The sequence below is a fragment of the Periplaneta americana genome, chromosome 2 (genome assembly GCF_040183065.1).
Source record: "Periplaneta americana isolate PAMFEO1 chromosome 2, P.americana_PAMFEO1_priV1, whole genome shotgun sequence".
Lineage (NCBI taxonomy): Eukaryota > Metazoa > Arthropoda > Insecta > Blattodea > Blattidae > Periplaneta > Periplaneta americana.
Window position 1 is genome coordinate 217,877,642 of NC_091118.1, and position 16,946 is coordinate 217,894,587.

Below are 16,946 nucleotides of genomic sequence, written 5' to 3' on the forward strand. Positions count from 1 at the left end.
GCCAGTTTGAAGCCAAATGGACCGATTTATCCCAAGTGGGCCCCACACCTAAGCAGAATAATCTATTTGGATTATTGTGCAAGTCTCTATAAAAAAATATACAGCAGATCCGAAGAAGTTAATTACTGATTAACTTTCTAATTTCTTTACTGGGTTAATATGAAGAATTTTACCTGGCTGTCTGAAGAAAACCACTTCGAAACTAGTCTGCCACGTAAAATTCCTGATGTTAACTCAGTAAACAAGTTACAAAGTTAATCAGTGATTATATAAGTGTTAAAATTGTATATAGAACAATGAAGTAAAGTTAATTAATTATAGTAAATCTATTTATTGACCACAAAGTAAAATTATTGCCATGTTTTCACATTATTTCGATGCTCTCATTCTCTTGGTGCTCTCCAATTCATAGTTGGCATTGGAATACACCAAATTATTTTTTTTTCTAAATTTTCAGCTGTTAAAGTGTATCTTTTATCTGAAATAATCATTTTGTAAGCTGAAACAGACCTTTCAGTGGGCACTGACTTATTTAAACTTGGCTATGTCTGTTCCGGTAGATCTACATCCTCCCCATTCATAACATCACATACACTATTCAGAATTGAAAATACAGGATTCTTTCTTAATACATTACTCCATTTATTCCTAACCTTGTCATTAACCCTCCGTGTTGAACATTTTACTTTAGTTTCTCTTCCTTAATGTTTGAAATTTGTTCCTTAAGAGATTTCCCCTTTGCTTCAAGTTTCCTTATACAGTGAGACAGAACTGAAAAATCTGATTGGATGTAAGCAAATCCCTCTTCAAGGTGCTATCCTGCAACAGTTTTTTCACACATGTCGCAATGTCTTCTGGCAATGCATTCACCACACCAGCAGCCTCTTTTAAATGTTCAGCATAATACGATACTGCATCAATCTAGGTACCCCAACAAGTGATTGCAGGTTCTGGAGGAAGCGAGATTAAAGAAGTACCGGTACTGTATTTGTCGGAACAATGCTACTCTCGGGGAGGATTTACAGAAGACTTTTTTCATGTTCGACACAAGACTATTAACTTTACGGAATTTATTTCTGATGGTTTCAGCAGCTCTGTGTAATGCATTATCTAAACAGATTATGTGGACCATATTAGGATAAAAGGCTTTCATGAGAGGTGAAGCAGCAAGTACGAAGCGGCTGCACATCTTAATCCCAACTCTCGGCCCAATTAAAGAAAATAACCTTGAATATTCACAATTGTGATGTTAAATTACTGGAATGGACACTCCTGGAAAACAATTAATTTGGCCAGAAATTTATCCAGCTATAGATTTCATAATCTGACCTAAGTTTCCATAAACACATATGCAACGAATTGTGTTGTGTTACAGAATAAACTACAAGAATGGAAGCAGCAAACGTTGACAGAGCATGGATAGAAATCTGTTCTGAAGATGGAATCTTCAATGCAGTCCCGAAATACTGGAGATATTAAGTTCCAGAATCGATGGAAAACCAATATGTCTTCTTCTGAATATGGTCACCGCGAAAAGTCTAGCTTTTCATTTGTTTGGTAATGTTTGACAAGTTGCAAATGGTTTTCTTGTTTCTCTCGCATCAAAGAGTAAAATGTTATGAAAGATGCAACAGTACAGTAACTAAAGTGATTCAGCATTGCACATTAATGTCGTTTTGTAGGATACTCTGAATCCTAGATATCGGTTCATCCCTGGTGTCCCGTTTTTACCCTGTACGAAAATGGCTGTGTCAGTCATTAAGGATCTGCTTTTCAGAACAGAAAATAATGGTACCCCTCAGAAATATTACCGTTTATTATTCTCCGTGAAGGCCCATTTTGACAAAGAAAAGAATAGAGCAAAACACACAAGTTCGAAGATAAATCGATGTCTTCTGTTGCACTATTTTTTAAGATCAAGTGCACACAAAATATTACACATGGGACGTGAACAAAATTAATCAATTGAATATGGTTATTCGAAATGTAGAAGCAGGAAAGTCCAAGTTTATTTATACATATAAATTTGTCGTAGATAGAGGAAATACAAACAACTACAAGATGAGATAAAACAGAAAATACAAACAGGAAGAAAATAATACATAAAAATAGTGGCTAAAATAATTTAATAAATCTGAGGGTCAAATGAGTCTTACTCGTGTTCTGCAGCTGTTCAGAAACTTTAATTAATTACAAGACGATTATAGAAATAAACTAGAAACTAAAATAAGATAAAAGCTACAATGAAATATCACAAAAAATAACATAATATTAAGATATTTACATAATTTTGTACGTTAATCAACAAAACAATTTGTGAGGAAGAAACTAGATAAATAAATATATGTAAGTTTAATAAATGTTATTTCGAAGATAGAGAATACAAAATATAATGTAATGTAATTAATTTATACACAGATAAACTTATTCACTTATGGCTTTTAAGGAACCCACAGGTTCACTGCCGCCCTCACATAAGCCCACCATCAGTCCCTATCCTGTGCAAGATTAATCCAGTCTCCACAATCATATCCCACTTCCCTCAAATCCATTTTTGTATTATCCTCCCATCTACGTCTCGGTCTCCCAAAGGTATTTTTCCCTTCGGCCTCCCAACTAACACTCTGTATGCATTTCTGGATTCGCCCATACGTGCTACATGCCCTGCCCATCTCAAACGTCTGAATTTAATGTTCCTAATTACGTCAGGTGAAGAATACAATGTGTGCAGTTCTGCGTTGTGTAACTTCCTCCATTCTCCTGTAACTTCATCCATCTTATCCCCAAATATTTTCCTAAGCATCTTATTCTCAAACATCCATAACCTCTATTCCTCTTTCAAAGTGAAAGTCCAAGTTTCACAACCATACAGAACAACCCATAATATAACTGTTTTATAAATCCTAACTTTCAGCTTCTTTGAGAGCAGACTGGACGACAAAATCTTCTCAACCGAATAATAACAGGCATTTTCCACATTAATTCTAAGTTTAATTTCCTCCCGAGGCACAGATAAATTTGCTTAATGAAATTGAAGGCATTAACATACACAGGACGGAAGAGAACCTAGAAAATTAATTCACAGAAGTAACAGATCAAGTCAATGCGAACAAGTTTTGATAGTCTAATAGTTTGGAGAATACGCAGTGGAGGTGAGTAGCTACAATCAGCCACTCCGCAAGACTTGCAAAAGAATGTAAATAAAAACTTCATCAGACACGCTCAGTCATCTTAAAAGAAAACAGCGTATTATGATAATAAATGATTGAAAGAATTTTAGTTTTGTACTTTAAATGTGCAGAAATTGATCTGAACAAATGTAACTTACTTCTCCTCCTGCAAAGCATATCGGAATTCAATCAATGGCTTCCAAAAACATGCAACATTGCGATCAGCACAGAAAGTTTGGTCCTCACCTTGAATTCGTCCACACCTTCGCCGATCTCCTCAACTTCCCCCGCGCACTCGAAGCCCAGAATGAAGGGCGTTTTGGGGGGTGAGTCGATAGCGCCCTGGCGCACCATCAGGTCCTGAAAGTTGAGGCCGCTGCAACGCAAAGCAGATGCAAGTGTTAAGAAATTCACAAGCAAGTCTATCCTCACCCACGAACTGCCGCTGTGAGACAGCAATCAGGTCCTCCTCAAGTGTCGAGAGTTCACCATGGCGGCATTGCTAAAGGCTCCATACACGTACGAGTCCGGCTTGATATACAGGGTGATTCAAAACCTCTGTGACGAACTCTGAGGGGTGATAAGACTTTCCAGACAAAAAATAAAATATTCCACCTGTAACTTCTGTATAGAGTTTCATAAAATCTGTTAGATAGGAGAGAAGTTATTAATTTTGTTTAAATGCACCCGCGATAAAGAGGTAATTTTTCTTGTGCAAATGTAATCAGAGTTTATACACAAAACATGTGTGCCACCTGTAAGGCATGTACAAAGTTTCGTAACAATCTGTTGGAATGCAGAGAAGTTATTAATTATGTCCAGCTAGTGATTTGCGTTCTGATTCACTGTGCGTTTCTTAAGGTTAGATAAAAATGTGTCCAATGTATTTTTAACCTGATGTTCGATGTCATGTGAATAATTTTGCAGGCCTAAAATACTCACAAGTGATTAATAATTTCCTTATTCCATGATTCTTTTTTGCTGTTAAGCCAAATATGCAAAAGTTACCATAATAATATGGTAATATGGTAATGTCCCACCACTGAAAAAAATTAATTACTGATAAATGGGCAAGAACGCGCAAACTTCAAAACAGGGATTGAACACTCTAAATGAAGCTGAATTAAATGGTAAAATAATTGTTGTAACCGGACGTGACCGGCTATATTAAAACTCACATTATGTTTGGAGAACTTTAACAAAATATTTTTTCAATTGTAATGTTTAAACCCTTCTGTAAGAAGAATAATACTTCACAAACTTGTAATTGAAGTTACATTAGTAAGAACGTACCTATCTGAACAGATTCCATGCCTCACAACACATGGAATTAATTTTGAACAAATGTTCTTTTAGAGATCTAATTAACTGTGTATTTTAACATGTTAATATTTTATAAACACATGTTCTTTTAGAGATCTAATTAACTGTGTATTTTAACATGTTAATATTTTATAAACGCATGTTCTTTTAAAGTTTTAAATTAGTGTGTGTACTTTAACGTGCTAAGATTTTATAAACATAATCTTTGAAATAAAAGTAACAGAGGAAAAGAGGAAGTTTAGAGTGAAACATACCACGAGATAAAGAAACTTTTAAACACTGATAAAAAAAAAGGGCATCATGATCATGAAAATATTTCATATCTTATAAATTAGAAAAATAAAAACAAAAAAAAGGGCATCATGATCATGAAAACATTTCATATCTTATAAATTAGAAAAATAAAAACAAAAAAAAGGGCATCATGATCATGAAAACATTTCATATCTTATAAATTAGAAAAATAAAAACAAAAAAAGGGCATCATGATCATGAAAACATTTCATATCTTATAAATTAGAAAAACAAAAACTTCGCACAGCGTTAAAAAGAAAGGCAACATGTGATTTATATGCAATACCCTTAAAATTGATTAGGGCCAAAATTAAACAAAATTATTTTGAGATTTTTCTTCTAGCAACTGATCTGTTAGGGACAGACAATTTTTTAGGAACCTTTGTAAACTGCTTCCTCCTGTTCCTTCATCCATCGAAGAAACCTTACAATATGAGTCTGCCGAAAAATGTAGTTACAGACATTGGAGAACAGTTCTTACATGGATGCCAACAGTAAAATTTTCTTTGTTCAGTTAACTGTCCGAAGATAGATCTGAGCCTCACAAGTGATACCAACAAGGCACCACTTATGAGGCAACTAGGTCAGGAGATAATGGGATGGGGTGGCCAGTTCCTTTTCCCCTCCATTGCATACATCGTTGATTAACTACATATTACATTAATCAGACTTCAGATGCATTCTTGTGTACTTTTGCCGTTCGTCATCTTATCCCGATAGTTAATTCACCCCTCGTTCCCTTACATTATACATTCATGTGCTAATGCTTTCAATTATCCTGTGGTTACGTCTTGTTTTTTTCCAGTGCTAATACCAAACATATAACAACATGTGATACTTACTGAAGAAAGCAGTTAATTACATGAAATAGCATCACACAATGTTGTCAAAATCAATTTTCCAAGAGTTAAGATTACAGAGAGTATTTTCACTTAGGACAGAGTTGGCTTAAAGGACAAATCCCCTCGTGTATGAGAGGAAAGCATCAAAACTTTCGGCCTAGAGAAAAGTCTTCAGAGTTCAGAGGTTGTTTGAATTTTTACGATTGCAGGGCTCCCAAAATTAAGTGGGAGAAAAGGTAAACATACAAACTGTATCTCAGTCTAATACATAATTAGACTGTGCTATACCTATTATGAGCATGTGATAGAGATTTCGTCATTGTTTTGTTTTAAGCAGTTCTCTGCAACGAAATGGCGGCAAGCTATGAAAGTACAGAAATAAGAAATTATTCTCACAAATTTCTATTATAATTTATAGAACTGTATAAATCATTTACATGCTTATGGAGAAAAAAATATATTGCAATAAGATTCTAAAACAAGACACGTGTTAGCAACTTGTCACTAAGTTGGAAGAGCTTAAGTTTTACGATGTAAAACCAACTCGATTACAGCTTGGCGGGATGTGATGGCTCCCGTAGGGATGCGGTCCTACGTTAGGTACCAAATGAAACTACAAAGCTTCCGTCCTCTTTGACACCGCTAGCCTACTAATTGAACGTGGTTACTTTATTTGCGTGTACGGGGTGCTTCATCAAAAACGTATCTTAAATGCATAGATAAATACGGGAGCGATCTTATAATTAAAACAAGATTTCGTGGAAAATAAAAGAACTCCATCTATTGTACGGCTGCTAGTGGTATGAACGAGGCCTTCTTGAAAAGAACAAGAGCTTTCGGCGCTCAGTGTGACTGATGACCTAATTCAAGAACATTCTACCATGTTATGAAATCTGCAGGAGAAGAATTTATTATTAAGTGCATTATACAAAAATGTCTGAAGGCAGAGCCCCATTGTGGATACGTTGACAATTATTCTTTAAGTAGTGTTTGCTGCGAACAATTGATCTGCCACCAGAATGTCATGTCTGGTTTGGCGTCTAGCAGCTCGGCGCCTAAATGGGGTGGAAGGGGTCGTAACCAAGGGCGACACGCGCCACAAAGCACGCAATTTGCTCCAAACAAAAGCCGCTAAATGTACTGCTACGATGCAGCAGGCTCTGACGTGGCGTGGGAAAGCCGTAGCACGAATTAATTAAACAGGTTTGGTCAATTGAGATTTGTGCATTCAGGTTCACAATACTCTAAAAGAATAGTATTGGCACCAGATAGGAAAAAGATTAGTATTGGTACCAGATAGAAAAAAGATTACATTGCGGCATAGCTAGCTCGACAAATTAAGAAAATACAATTTGACTAAAAAGAGAAAAAAGCGGAAAGGGACAGAAAAACAAAAGGCAGCAGGGAACAAAGAGAAGGCACGGTAAACTACAGACAGGCCCATATTTAGCAAAGGGTAGTTGCCTCGGGATGGCAGAAGGGCCAGCAAAAACATTCGCGAATTCAGTTATGAGTGAGGGGAAAAAAATTCGTTTTGAATGGGAGGGGTGGTGGAAAGGGAGAAAAACACTTTAGAAATCAGCATTTAATTTTTTTTATCATGTAATTATTCTTTCCGATAAAATATCATGACTCAACATTCGAATAAACCCAAAGCGAATAAAAGAAAACTTTTATTACAAATCCAACCGTGATATGGCGCGCGGTGTTGTCATTCACATAGCAACAATAAACACGTAGCATTCTTAAAAACTGTCAATGATAATATTCGTATGAAATTAAGCTTAAAATAGCGACAATAGAGACATTTATTATCCTAGGACAATAATGGAAAATGACTGACAGACTACTGACCGTGCACTCGTATAGCGTACCGGTCAGAAAGTTCAAGTTGCATATGCGGAGTGATGATAGCCTGGTAGGTCGATCAATTGTTTTAGAATGAGTGAGCGCAGAGTAAGTCTTCGATGTTCTATGTATACTTTTAACACATATAATCACCGATTAACTTTATAACTACTTTAGTGTGTTAACATGAGGAAACTGCCTGGCTGACTAGTTTCGAAGTGGTGTTCTTCATTGTCCGAAGCCTAGTCTTGTCCTAGACTTCGGACTGAAGAATATCACTTCGAAACGAGTCAGCCAGGTAATTTCCTCATGTTAACACAGTAAAGTGGTTCTAAAGTGTGTGAGAGTCTAATGCCTACCCACTTCACTATACTGCGGATAGATCGCAGGATTATGACCCATTTTCAAATTGCACACCACTTCAGCGGGCCACGTTATGCATGATGTGTATCTGTGAAGAGTTATGTCGTGTACTAGGGTGAGTGTTCGTGTAAGTGTAGTGTAGGGAATGGGTGAGGATGATGATGGTGAGGAAGGGAGAAGGGGAAACCTGGTGCCGGCAGGTAGCCTACTCCTGTCGAATAGCACCAAGGGGGCCGCCAGGCTTAACGTCCCCATCCGACGGACGAATCACTATCAACAGTGACATATGCCTTCCCTTCATATACACTGCGGAGAGATTTGGGATTTAACCCAGGGATATTGATGCGCAATTTAGTGATTAGAAGTTGTGCATAGCCATCTCTCATAGTCCCGAGGTAGAAATTTTACACGAAAATTTCTGACCCCGCCAGGAATCGAACCCAAGCCGGCTAGTTTGGAGGCAGACACGGTACCACAGAGTTAACTAGGCGGACGTAGTTAATCCGTGAATAAATCAACTGTTGCGCCACAAAAAGATATATATATATATATATATATATATATATATATATATATATATATATATAGAGAGAGAGAGAGAGAGAGAGAGAGAGAGAGACTGTTCGGAACAATGAATTAATCAGACAAATTCCAAAACTAGAATTATTTTTTAAGAAATCCGATTCGAAAAGTTCGGCCCAACAACCTGATACTGCTGTGTCCACAGTCTAGGTGATAATACTGCTTATTCTGTATCATACCGATATACCTACATAGTAGACGGCACGGACAACCATTCTAAATGATAGTGACATTTCATTTCTCCTATAAGTACAATTTACTGTATGAAAGGTGCAGTTCTTCAAAAAAGGAACAAGACGACTCTTGGTGATTAAGTTCTATAGCGCGGTTCACACGATATCGACGTAACCAAGCAGCAAGACATTTGGCAGTGCATGCGTATTTTCAACCTATTTCAAAGTAAACACCAGTTAAAATGTTACCAGTTATCTGTCCACTTCTGGTACAGGTCCCTGAATACATTCCATGATCTTTATCTTTTATGAAACCACGGAACGAACCATGTGGCAAAAAGTCACTTATCCTAGGGGAAGAAGACGATCTTATTATGAAATGATAAATGTACAGCAATGACAAAGACAATAACAACCACGAGAAAGATAACAAGGATATGGAGTACAAGAAAGACAAGAACCACGATAAGGACCGCGGCAAAGATAACAGCAAAAACTATTATAAGGACTACGACAAAGACAGAGACGAAGACGAGGATAACGATTAGGGTCACGATAAGAATCACAACATGGACCACGACAAGCGCTACAATAAGCATCACAATAAGGACCATTGCAAGGATTATGATAAGGACCACGATATGGATCACAAGGGCCACGGTAAGAACCAAGACCACAATAAGGACCAAGATCACGATAAGACCATGACAAAGACAATACCACGATAAGGACATGAAAAAGACAAGAAGAACGATAAGAACCATTACAATAAACAACACCATGATAAAGACTACGAAAAGACAACAAGAATCACGATAAGAAACATAAAGACAAGGACCACGAAAAAAATAAGGTCCACGAAAAGGACAAAGACAAGAACCACGATAATGACCACGACATGGATTACGATAACCACGAAAACACTATGATAAGGGCCATGACAAAGACAACAAGAACCACAAAGATCGCGATAAAGACCACAACCAGGGTAATTCCCTGGAATTGACCACGATAAGGATCATGACGTGGACCATTACAAAGGGCAATGAAAATGATCACGATAAGGATCACTACAAGGCTAAAGATCACGATAAGTATCACATGGGCCACTACAATGACAGTGATCACAATAAAGGTCACGATAAGAACCATTACAAGGACAATGACAGTAACCACGATAAGAACCACTACAGGAATAGGCCTAACAATGACCACGATAAGGACCACTATAATGGCAATGACCATAATAAGGATCACGATAAGGACCGATAAATACTATGAGAAAAACAAGGACCACTATTATGATTACGACAGTCCTCAACCAGACGAGTAAACGTGAGTGATCGCGAGCCTGCTAACGTAGCGAAGTGCAGCAAGTCGTTTTGAAGTGAACATCAGGTGAGGTACAGAAACTATTTAGCTATGGCGCGTCCTCAGGTTACGGATGGAGGAGACGGCCTCCAGATATGGAGGGTAGCTGCGAATATATTGAATAAGCAGTCGTGGACAGCCGATAAGGAGTGGTCCTCCAGCTTGGGGGTTGAGCGGACTAACAACCCATCAGCCACTTCTTATAGATTTTTTCCTTGGGTTATTTTACGACGCTGTATCAACATCTAGGTTATTTAGCGTCTGAATGATATGAAGGTGATAATGCCGGTGAAATGAGTCCGGGGACCAGCACCGAAAGTTACCCAGCATTTGCTCGTATTGGGTTGAGGGAAAACCCCGGAAAAAACCTCAACCAGGTAACTTGTCCCGACCGGGATTCGAACCCGGGCCACCTGGTTTCGCAGCCAGACGCGCTGACCGTTACTCCACAGGTGTGGACCGCAGCTACAATTGGGAGACAGGCGATGTTACACGTTGTTGGACCACGATGCCTGCTATATATAGTTATAATTAAAGTATTTTATGTCTTACACTTGTAGCGTAATGGTAGAGTTGCGGGCTAGTATTCGTGAAGTCGTGCGTTCGAACACCACTGAGTGCTTTTTTTTTTTTAATAGAAAGAATATATAACTGCTGCTGTCTCTTTGTTTTAGTCGGCCTGATTAACAGAATGCATTGAGCCACGACTTTATCATTATTTATTATGACATTATGGCTGCAAATGGAAAGTAAGAAATTAAGAAAGAAAGATAAATTTTATACTCAACAAAAATATCTTTCGTGGCATAACGGGAACAAGTATACTGTCGTCTGCCTTAGAAAATTCAAACAATTAAAAGTTAAAAAAACTAAACCAAAAGCCACGATTCAATATTTAGTCCCTCTTCCTCCAACCTCGATCACATTTTGCAGTCGTGTGGACATGTCCAGGACGAGCTCTCACAATTCATCAGGAAGTCTTGGAGGATGATTGAGTCCATTTTTCGGCATATTATTAGGCCTATGCTTCTTTGCTTGTGCTTCCGTGGCTCAGTTCGAAGAACAGCTGAATTCAGATGTCAACGCCTCAGGCTCAAATCCTCGTCGTTCCTTTTCATTTTATTGTGCTACAGGATAGTGTAATTTAATAATAATATGAGAAGAAAAAACTAACACTAGTATTATGCAACTGTATTTTTTCCAAATCTAACGTTACATGTATATTTATATAGCTAAAGAATATAACAGAATATAAATGATAACTTGAATATTATTTATATAGCCAAAGAACGATAACAGAATGTAAACGATAACTTAAATATTATTTATATCGCTAAATAACGATAATAGAATATGAATGATAACTTGAATATTATTTGTTTCGCTAAAGAAAGATAATAGAATGTAAATGATAATTGTAATATTATTTGTTTCGCTAAAGAAAGATAACAGAATGTAAATGATAACTTGAATATTATTTACATCGCTAAAGAACGATAACAGGATATAAATGATAACTTGAATATTATTTATATCGCTAAAGAAAGATAACAGAATGTAAATAACTTGAATATTATTTATTTTGCTAAAGAAAGATAACAGAATGTAAATGATAACTTGATTATTATTTATATCGCTAAATAACGATAACAGAATATAAATGATAACTTGAATGTTGAATAATTTCAAGGGAAAAATTGTTCCGGGGCCGGGTATCGATCTCGGGACCTCTGGTTGAACGTACCAGCGCTCTCCCAACTGAGCTACCCGGGAACTCCACCCGACACCGTCTCAACTTTTCCCTTTATATCCACACAACTCGCGTGGGCTGACGAAACGCCAGAGACCCACATCGAGTGCACACAAACTCTGTGACTTGGAATTGTGGTTTTCTGTTAACGTACACAGTGACGCATATATTTTATGCAAATCTAGTCTTTCAGGTGAAGCTTCCTGTAAAGCAGATTTGAATAATTTCAAGGGAAAAATTGTTCCGGGGCCGGCTATCGATCCCGGGACGTACGTTCAACCAGAGGTCCCGGGATCGATACCCGGCCCCGGAACAATTTTTCCCTTGAAATTATTCAAATATGCTTTACAGGAAGCTTCACCTGAAAGACTAGATTTGCATAAAACTTGAATGTTATTTATATCGCTAAAGAAGGATAACAACATAAATCAAACTTCAATATTCAACAAAACTGTGTACTCATTTGTTCTCACCTACGTCATATTAACAGTAAGTGCATGTAAATTACGTATTATATAGTTAGGATAAGTTAAAATTAAGCCTATGTGTGAAAACTGGAAATGTAATGTAAAATGCGGTAAACTTGCCATAAAAATTTAAACCATAATATCAGCACTATTTGTGACTCAAAATAATAAAGGAAATACCGGTTCTTAAGAAATGGAAAAATAATGAACTTCATAAATAAATGTCTGTCATGTTAAGGTTTAAATCCTCCCATTTTTTTATTTTCAAGTTTACCTCGGCGGCCGAGTTTAACCCAATTTGCGGTATGGAAAATAGTTAATTTCTCAGCAACGGGTTAGAAAGAGAATATAGAGCGGCCATGTTGTCCTGTACAGCGCTCTTTGCGGTGCCACCGCGAAACACGGCAGATATGAACTAAGCGCCTACCGTTGTAAAAACTCGTCTGCTTATAACGTTGTGGGGGTCAAAGGACCCCCACAAACTTCAGAAAGCTTTAAACAAACTTTCAAACTGGGCAAGTATAAACAGCCTAGAAATAAATGAAAACAAAACTGTACAAATGATTTTCAGAAAAGGAGGCAAAATAGCAGAAAAAGAACACATCATGCTCGACGGAAAGAAGTTACAGATTGTGAACCACTTCAAATATCTAGGAATGACTCTTCAAACCACCGGCACATCCTTCCATATGCACACAAGAGAAAGAGAAATTGCCGCGACAAAAGCAGTATATGACATCACACAACTACAGAGCTTATCCCTGGAAACTGCAATGGCCTTATTCACAGCAAAAATCCTACCAATCCTGACTTATGGAATAGCAATAACCTGGACGCACCTCTCCAAAAAGGCCCTAGAAATCACAGAATCAACAAAGGCGAGATTCCTAAAGAAAACTCTAGGCCTATCTATACACACACCATCGCGCCTAGTATACGAGCTTACAAAGAAAATTTTCTCAATGAGGATCTACGCTCGCAACTACTATTGCCATCAACAGAAAAATCAGAAGTTCTACACGATCGACGGAGAAAGAGAGACGAGATCTGGGAAGACTTCTAGTCCACAGATGCCATGGTCGATCGCAGCTGGACAAGACCAAACCAGGAATTACGCAGCGCCCTAACAAGACTGTCGGTACACGGTTTGCACCACAAGCTGTGCATCAAGCAAGGATACCACGAGCAGCGGACAATTGTGTGTGCAACCTGTGCGGGAACAATGTGAACGATACCACTTCTCGATTTGCACCAAAAGAACACGATCCCTGACAGAGTATAGCAGGGAAGAGTAGATAACCACCACATCAATGCACATTAGTGCGCTTTCATCTATTTATTATAACGTTGTGTATACGGAGGTACAGCTACGAAGAAAACAGAAAAAAAAAACATGCCTGTTGTGTGTGCTGCATATATCAAAAGGAAAAAGACAACTAAAATATTTCAGATAAATTCTATGAAGTTAAGTCCATAGTTTTGTTAATTAGCAGCATTTTTTTCATGCGTAAATGTGTAACAAAGCCCGGCATACATACCGTGTGTAATGCAGTATTTTTCTTTTCTTGCAGATTCTCTTTAAAAAAAAAAAGTGGTGAAACAATGGGTAATAAACATGAATTGAGACAAACTGTGTGCCTCCGAGCATAGGTTTTTGTGTTCACGACACTTTTTGTGTCCTTCCTTACTGCTTATAGAAGACAATGTGCTGTAGCTTATAAAAAGTAGGTCTATTTCGAAGACAAACCAGAGCGGGTAGAAGAGACCCGCTCTGGACAAACGATAAACCAAATAAATGGTTCACTAGTAATGGACTTGAACTAAATACGGATAAAAACCAGTATGCTACAATTCCGTTTCAAACCCAGTGAAAAATTAATAGCAATAAAATATTAAAATTGTATTTCGACACTCGCATCCAAAATTCCGAAGAACTCTCGGGTAGGCCGTATTGTTATTTGATTGGAAGGACATGAAAGAACATAATTCACGTGCAATAATGGGGTGAGTATGAATGTATTTCGTAACTACTTACCCCATTATTGCACGTGGGTGCTCAATTATACTACTACCACTAATAATAATAATAATAATAATAATAATAATAATAATAATAATAATAATAATAATCATCTGTGGTGCCACAGCTCTTGAAGGCCCAGACAGACCAGCCGGTCGTTGGCCTCCCGTCACATTTCGATAATTATGTACTGTAACAAAAAAAAAAAACTGAAAACGTGTTTGGTCATGTTTTACCCAAGTTACAAGCTTGGAGGTAAACTGATGATCCCCAATAATGTCATCTACATATGAAGTTAATCTTCTCAGTAGGATATTGGACAACATTTTGTACGTCAACAAAAGTGATATTCCTCGAAAGTTACTACAGTTAGTCTTGTTCCCCTTCTTAAAGATAGGTTACATGGAGTAAATAAAACTTTAAAATTAACGTGAAATTAAGTTCATGAAATTCATAAGTTTGCTTTATAACAGTTAATGAGCAATTTATTCAGCAGTAATTGAGGAATTTAAAATAACTATTTCATTAAAACTGGGAGGGGGGCCGGACTAGAACCGCCTCTGTTTCCAGTCAATAAATGTGTGGAACAAGAAGACATATCTTTCTTAATTTGGGTGAGGAAATGGCGTTTTTAACTGTTTACATTTAGTAATATTTTACATTAATAGTTTGCGGCGTGTCGAATTGTTGCGTATCACCTAACCGGCGTCTGCGAGCGGCGTGCCCGAGAGCTGCATTGCTGTTCTGTGCAATCTGTTCAGCCAGCACGCACGGCTTGTAGGTCGAATGGAAGCTGAGAATTTTTCTTTAATGTCATTGTAATCGAATATTTCTTGAAAAAAAAAATCACAACAATTTCTGAGAATAGACATCTTCATACTAATCAGTAATTTAATTGGCTATGAAAGTGTGGGCTGTGTAGTCATTCGAACATATTGTTTCAGTATATTCTGTCTACAGAATAAGTGGAAGAAAAAAGAATATCCGAATGATGTCTTACTACTCGGCCAAAGTTTTATACATAGCTTTCCATTTGAATGCATTTCTCGGGAAATGTTTCTCCGTTCATTTTAATGGAAATCGAACTACGACACTTGTTCAACCGGCGATGCTTTCAGAGCGAGTTTCCCAACAGGACACAGTAGGCTGGCGCTTCATAACCTAATCGCTGTCAAGCTTTATTTTGAGGCTATGGGAGTCAGATACTCTTGAAATCGAATCAACTCTCTCTTATTACAACGCAATCAGACAGTTTCATACGTCACTCATTCCCAGCAGCTGCTGACTGACATGCTGTAGTCTACTTATCGGTGACCTTGTTGTAGTTCAAACAAAGATGTTGTTTACCCCAATTGATGGGATAATGTTTCGAGCTGCACATGGCTGGAGCTATGGCCTGGAAATATTTTGATTCAAGTAAGCGTTATCAGCCACTTAACGCATTACGCAAGTTTGCAAATGATTCACGTTTGATGTGCCCATTCCGCACGGTATCCATATGCATTGTTGAATTTCGTCTCTTAGCTCGACGCGTTGGCATGGGTTCCATTGGACGCCGTCTCGGCGCCAGGGCGTTGCCCCCTCGTCGGACGCCGTGCAGTCTCGTCTGGCGACGTCAGTGGGGAGCGGGCCAATCGATGTGGCGGTGCTCCTCCCTTCGTAAATTCGTCATACATATCGACTGCTCGTCCCCGTTTGGGACAGATTTCTTAGAAAGGTTGTTACCCCATTACACTAGTCAATAAATTACAAACTTTTTTTTCCGTAATATGAATAAAATATGCTGAACTTGCCTAATTTGCACCAGCTGGACACGAAAATGCCAATGTAACGCGTTTGTTACACATAATGATTTTCTCTTTAATTTAGAAAGCCAGGAATTTTTGCATATTAAAATTATATTGGGCCTATTTTTTGTATGTAAACCTTTGAAGGAAGATTCGCCATTTTGAAAGTGCTAAATCAATAACCCACCATATATCAAAATGTTTACATATAAAACCCCTCTCCGTGCCTAATAAAATAGAGGAATGATAAGTTTGCCTCTTAATCCTCGTAAAGTTATCGCTCCAATGTAACACTGGATCTTCAGCAACATGCGACAGCCCATTTTAACGGTTTCTTATTAATTTCTCTATTAATGTTGGTGGCAATTTTCTGTCTTGCGGTTCCCTAAAAACCCATTGACGACAGATGCAAAAGATTGAAATGTTTCTAATTCCCCAAGTTTAGCATGTTCCCCGTATATATGGACTGACTAATATGCCTTCTTTAATTTAGCAAGGCATCTAGACTTCTCACAAACTTTTTCGATGTGCACGGAGGAAGGAGTAGGCCTGCTGTTTCAGGCTGTGGTACGTGTTAATTAACACATGCTCGCCAGGAATATAATCTTCTTTGGCAAGACAGTCCTTCACAACATGATATAGTCCTGTCGCTCGACCATCCCACAAGTATAAAAAACAACAGAACTTCGTAAATCCCCGTCTGATCTGAGTAACAAAGTCATTCCTTTCAAATTACCGGCCATGTTCATTATAATTTATTACGTTCCATAAGCTGACTTGTTAGTAACAATTGAATGGCTGTAATGAAAGGTTTTGTTTCAAAACTTATTTTAAGCTCACTTTTGATGAATCTACGAATAGTCTCCTTTCTTCTGGATTATATTCAGTATCTAAATCACCCAACAACCCGTTCACATTTTGCAGGCACAAAAATTTACGTTGCAAAAGTCGCCTCG

General features: G+C 37.7%; 1 protein-coding gene across 1 annotated transcript in view; it reads right to left on the minus strand.

Annotated features, from left to right (window-relative positions):
- Nucleotides 1-16,946, minus strand: part of LOC138695142 (synaptic vesicle membrane protein VAT-1 homolog-like) — a 65,015-nt gene that overhangs the window by 22,476 nt on the left and 25,593 nt on the right. The window contains exon 2 of the mRNA XM_069819573.1: nt 3,417-3,546. Coding sequence (XP_069675674.1) covers nt 3,417-3,546 — 130 coding nt within the window. The remainder of the gene's footprint in view (nt 1-3,416; nt 3,547-16,946) is intronic.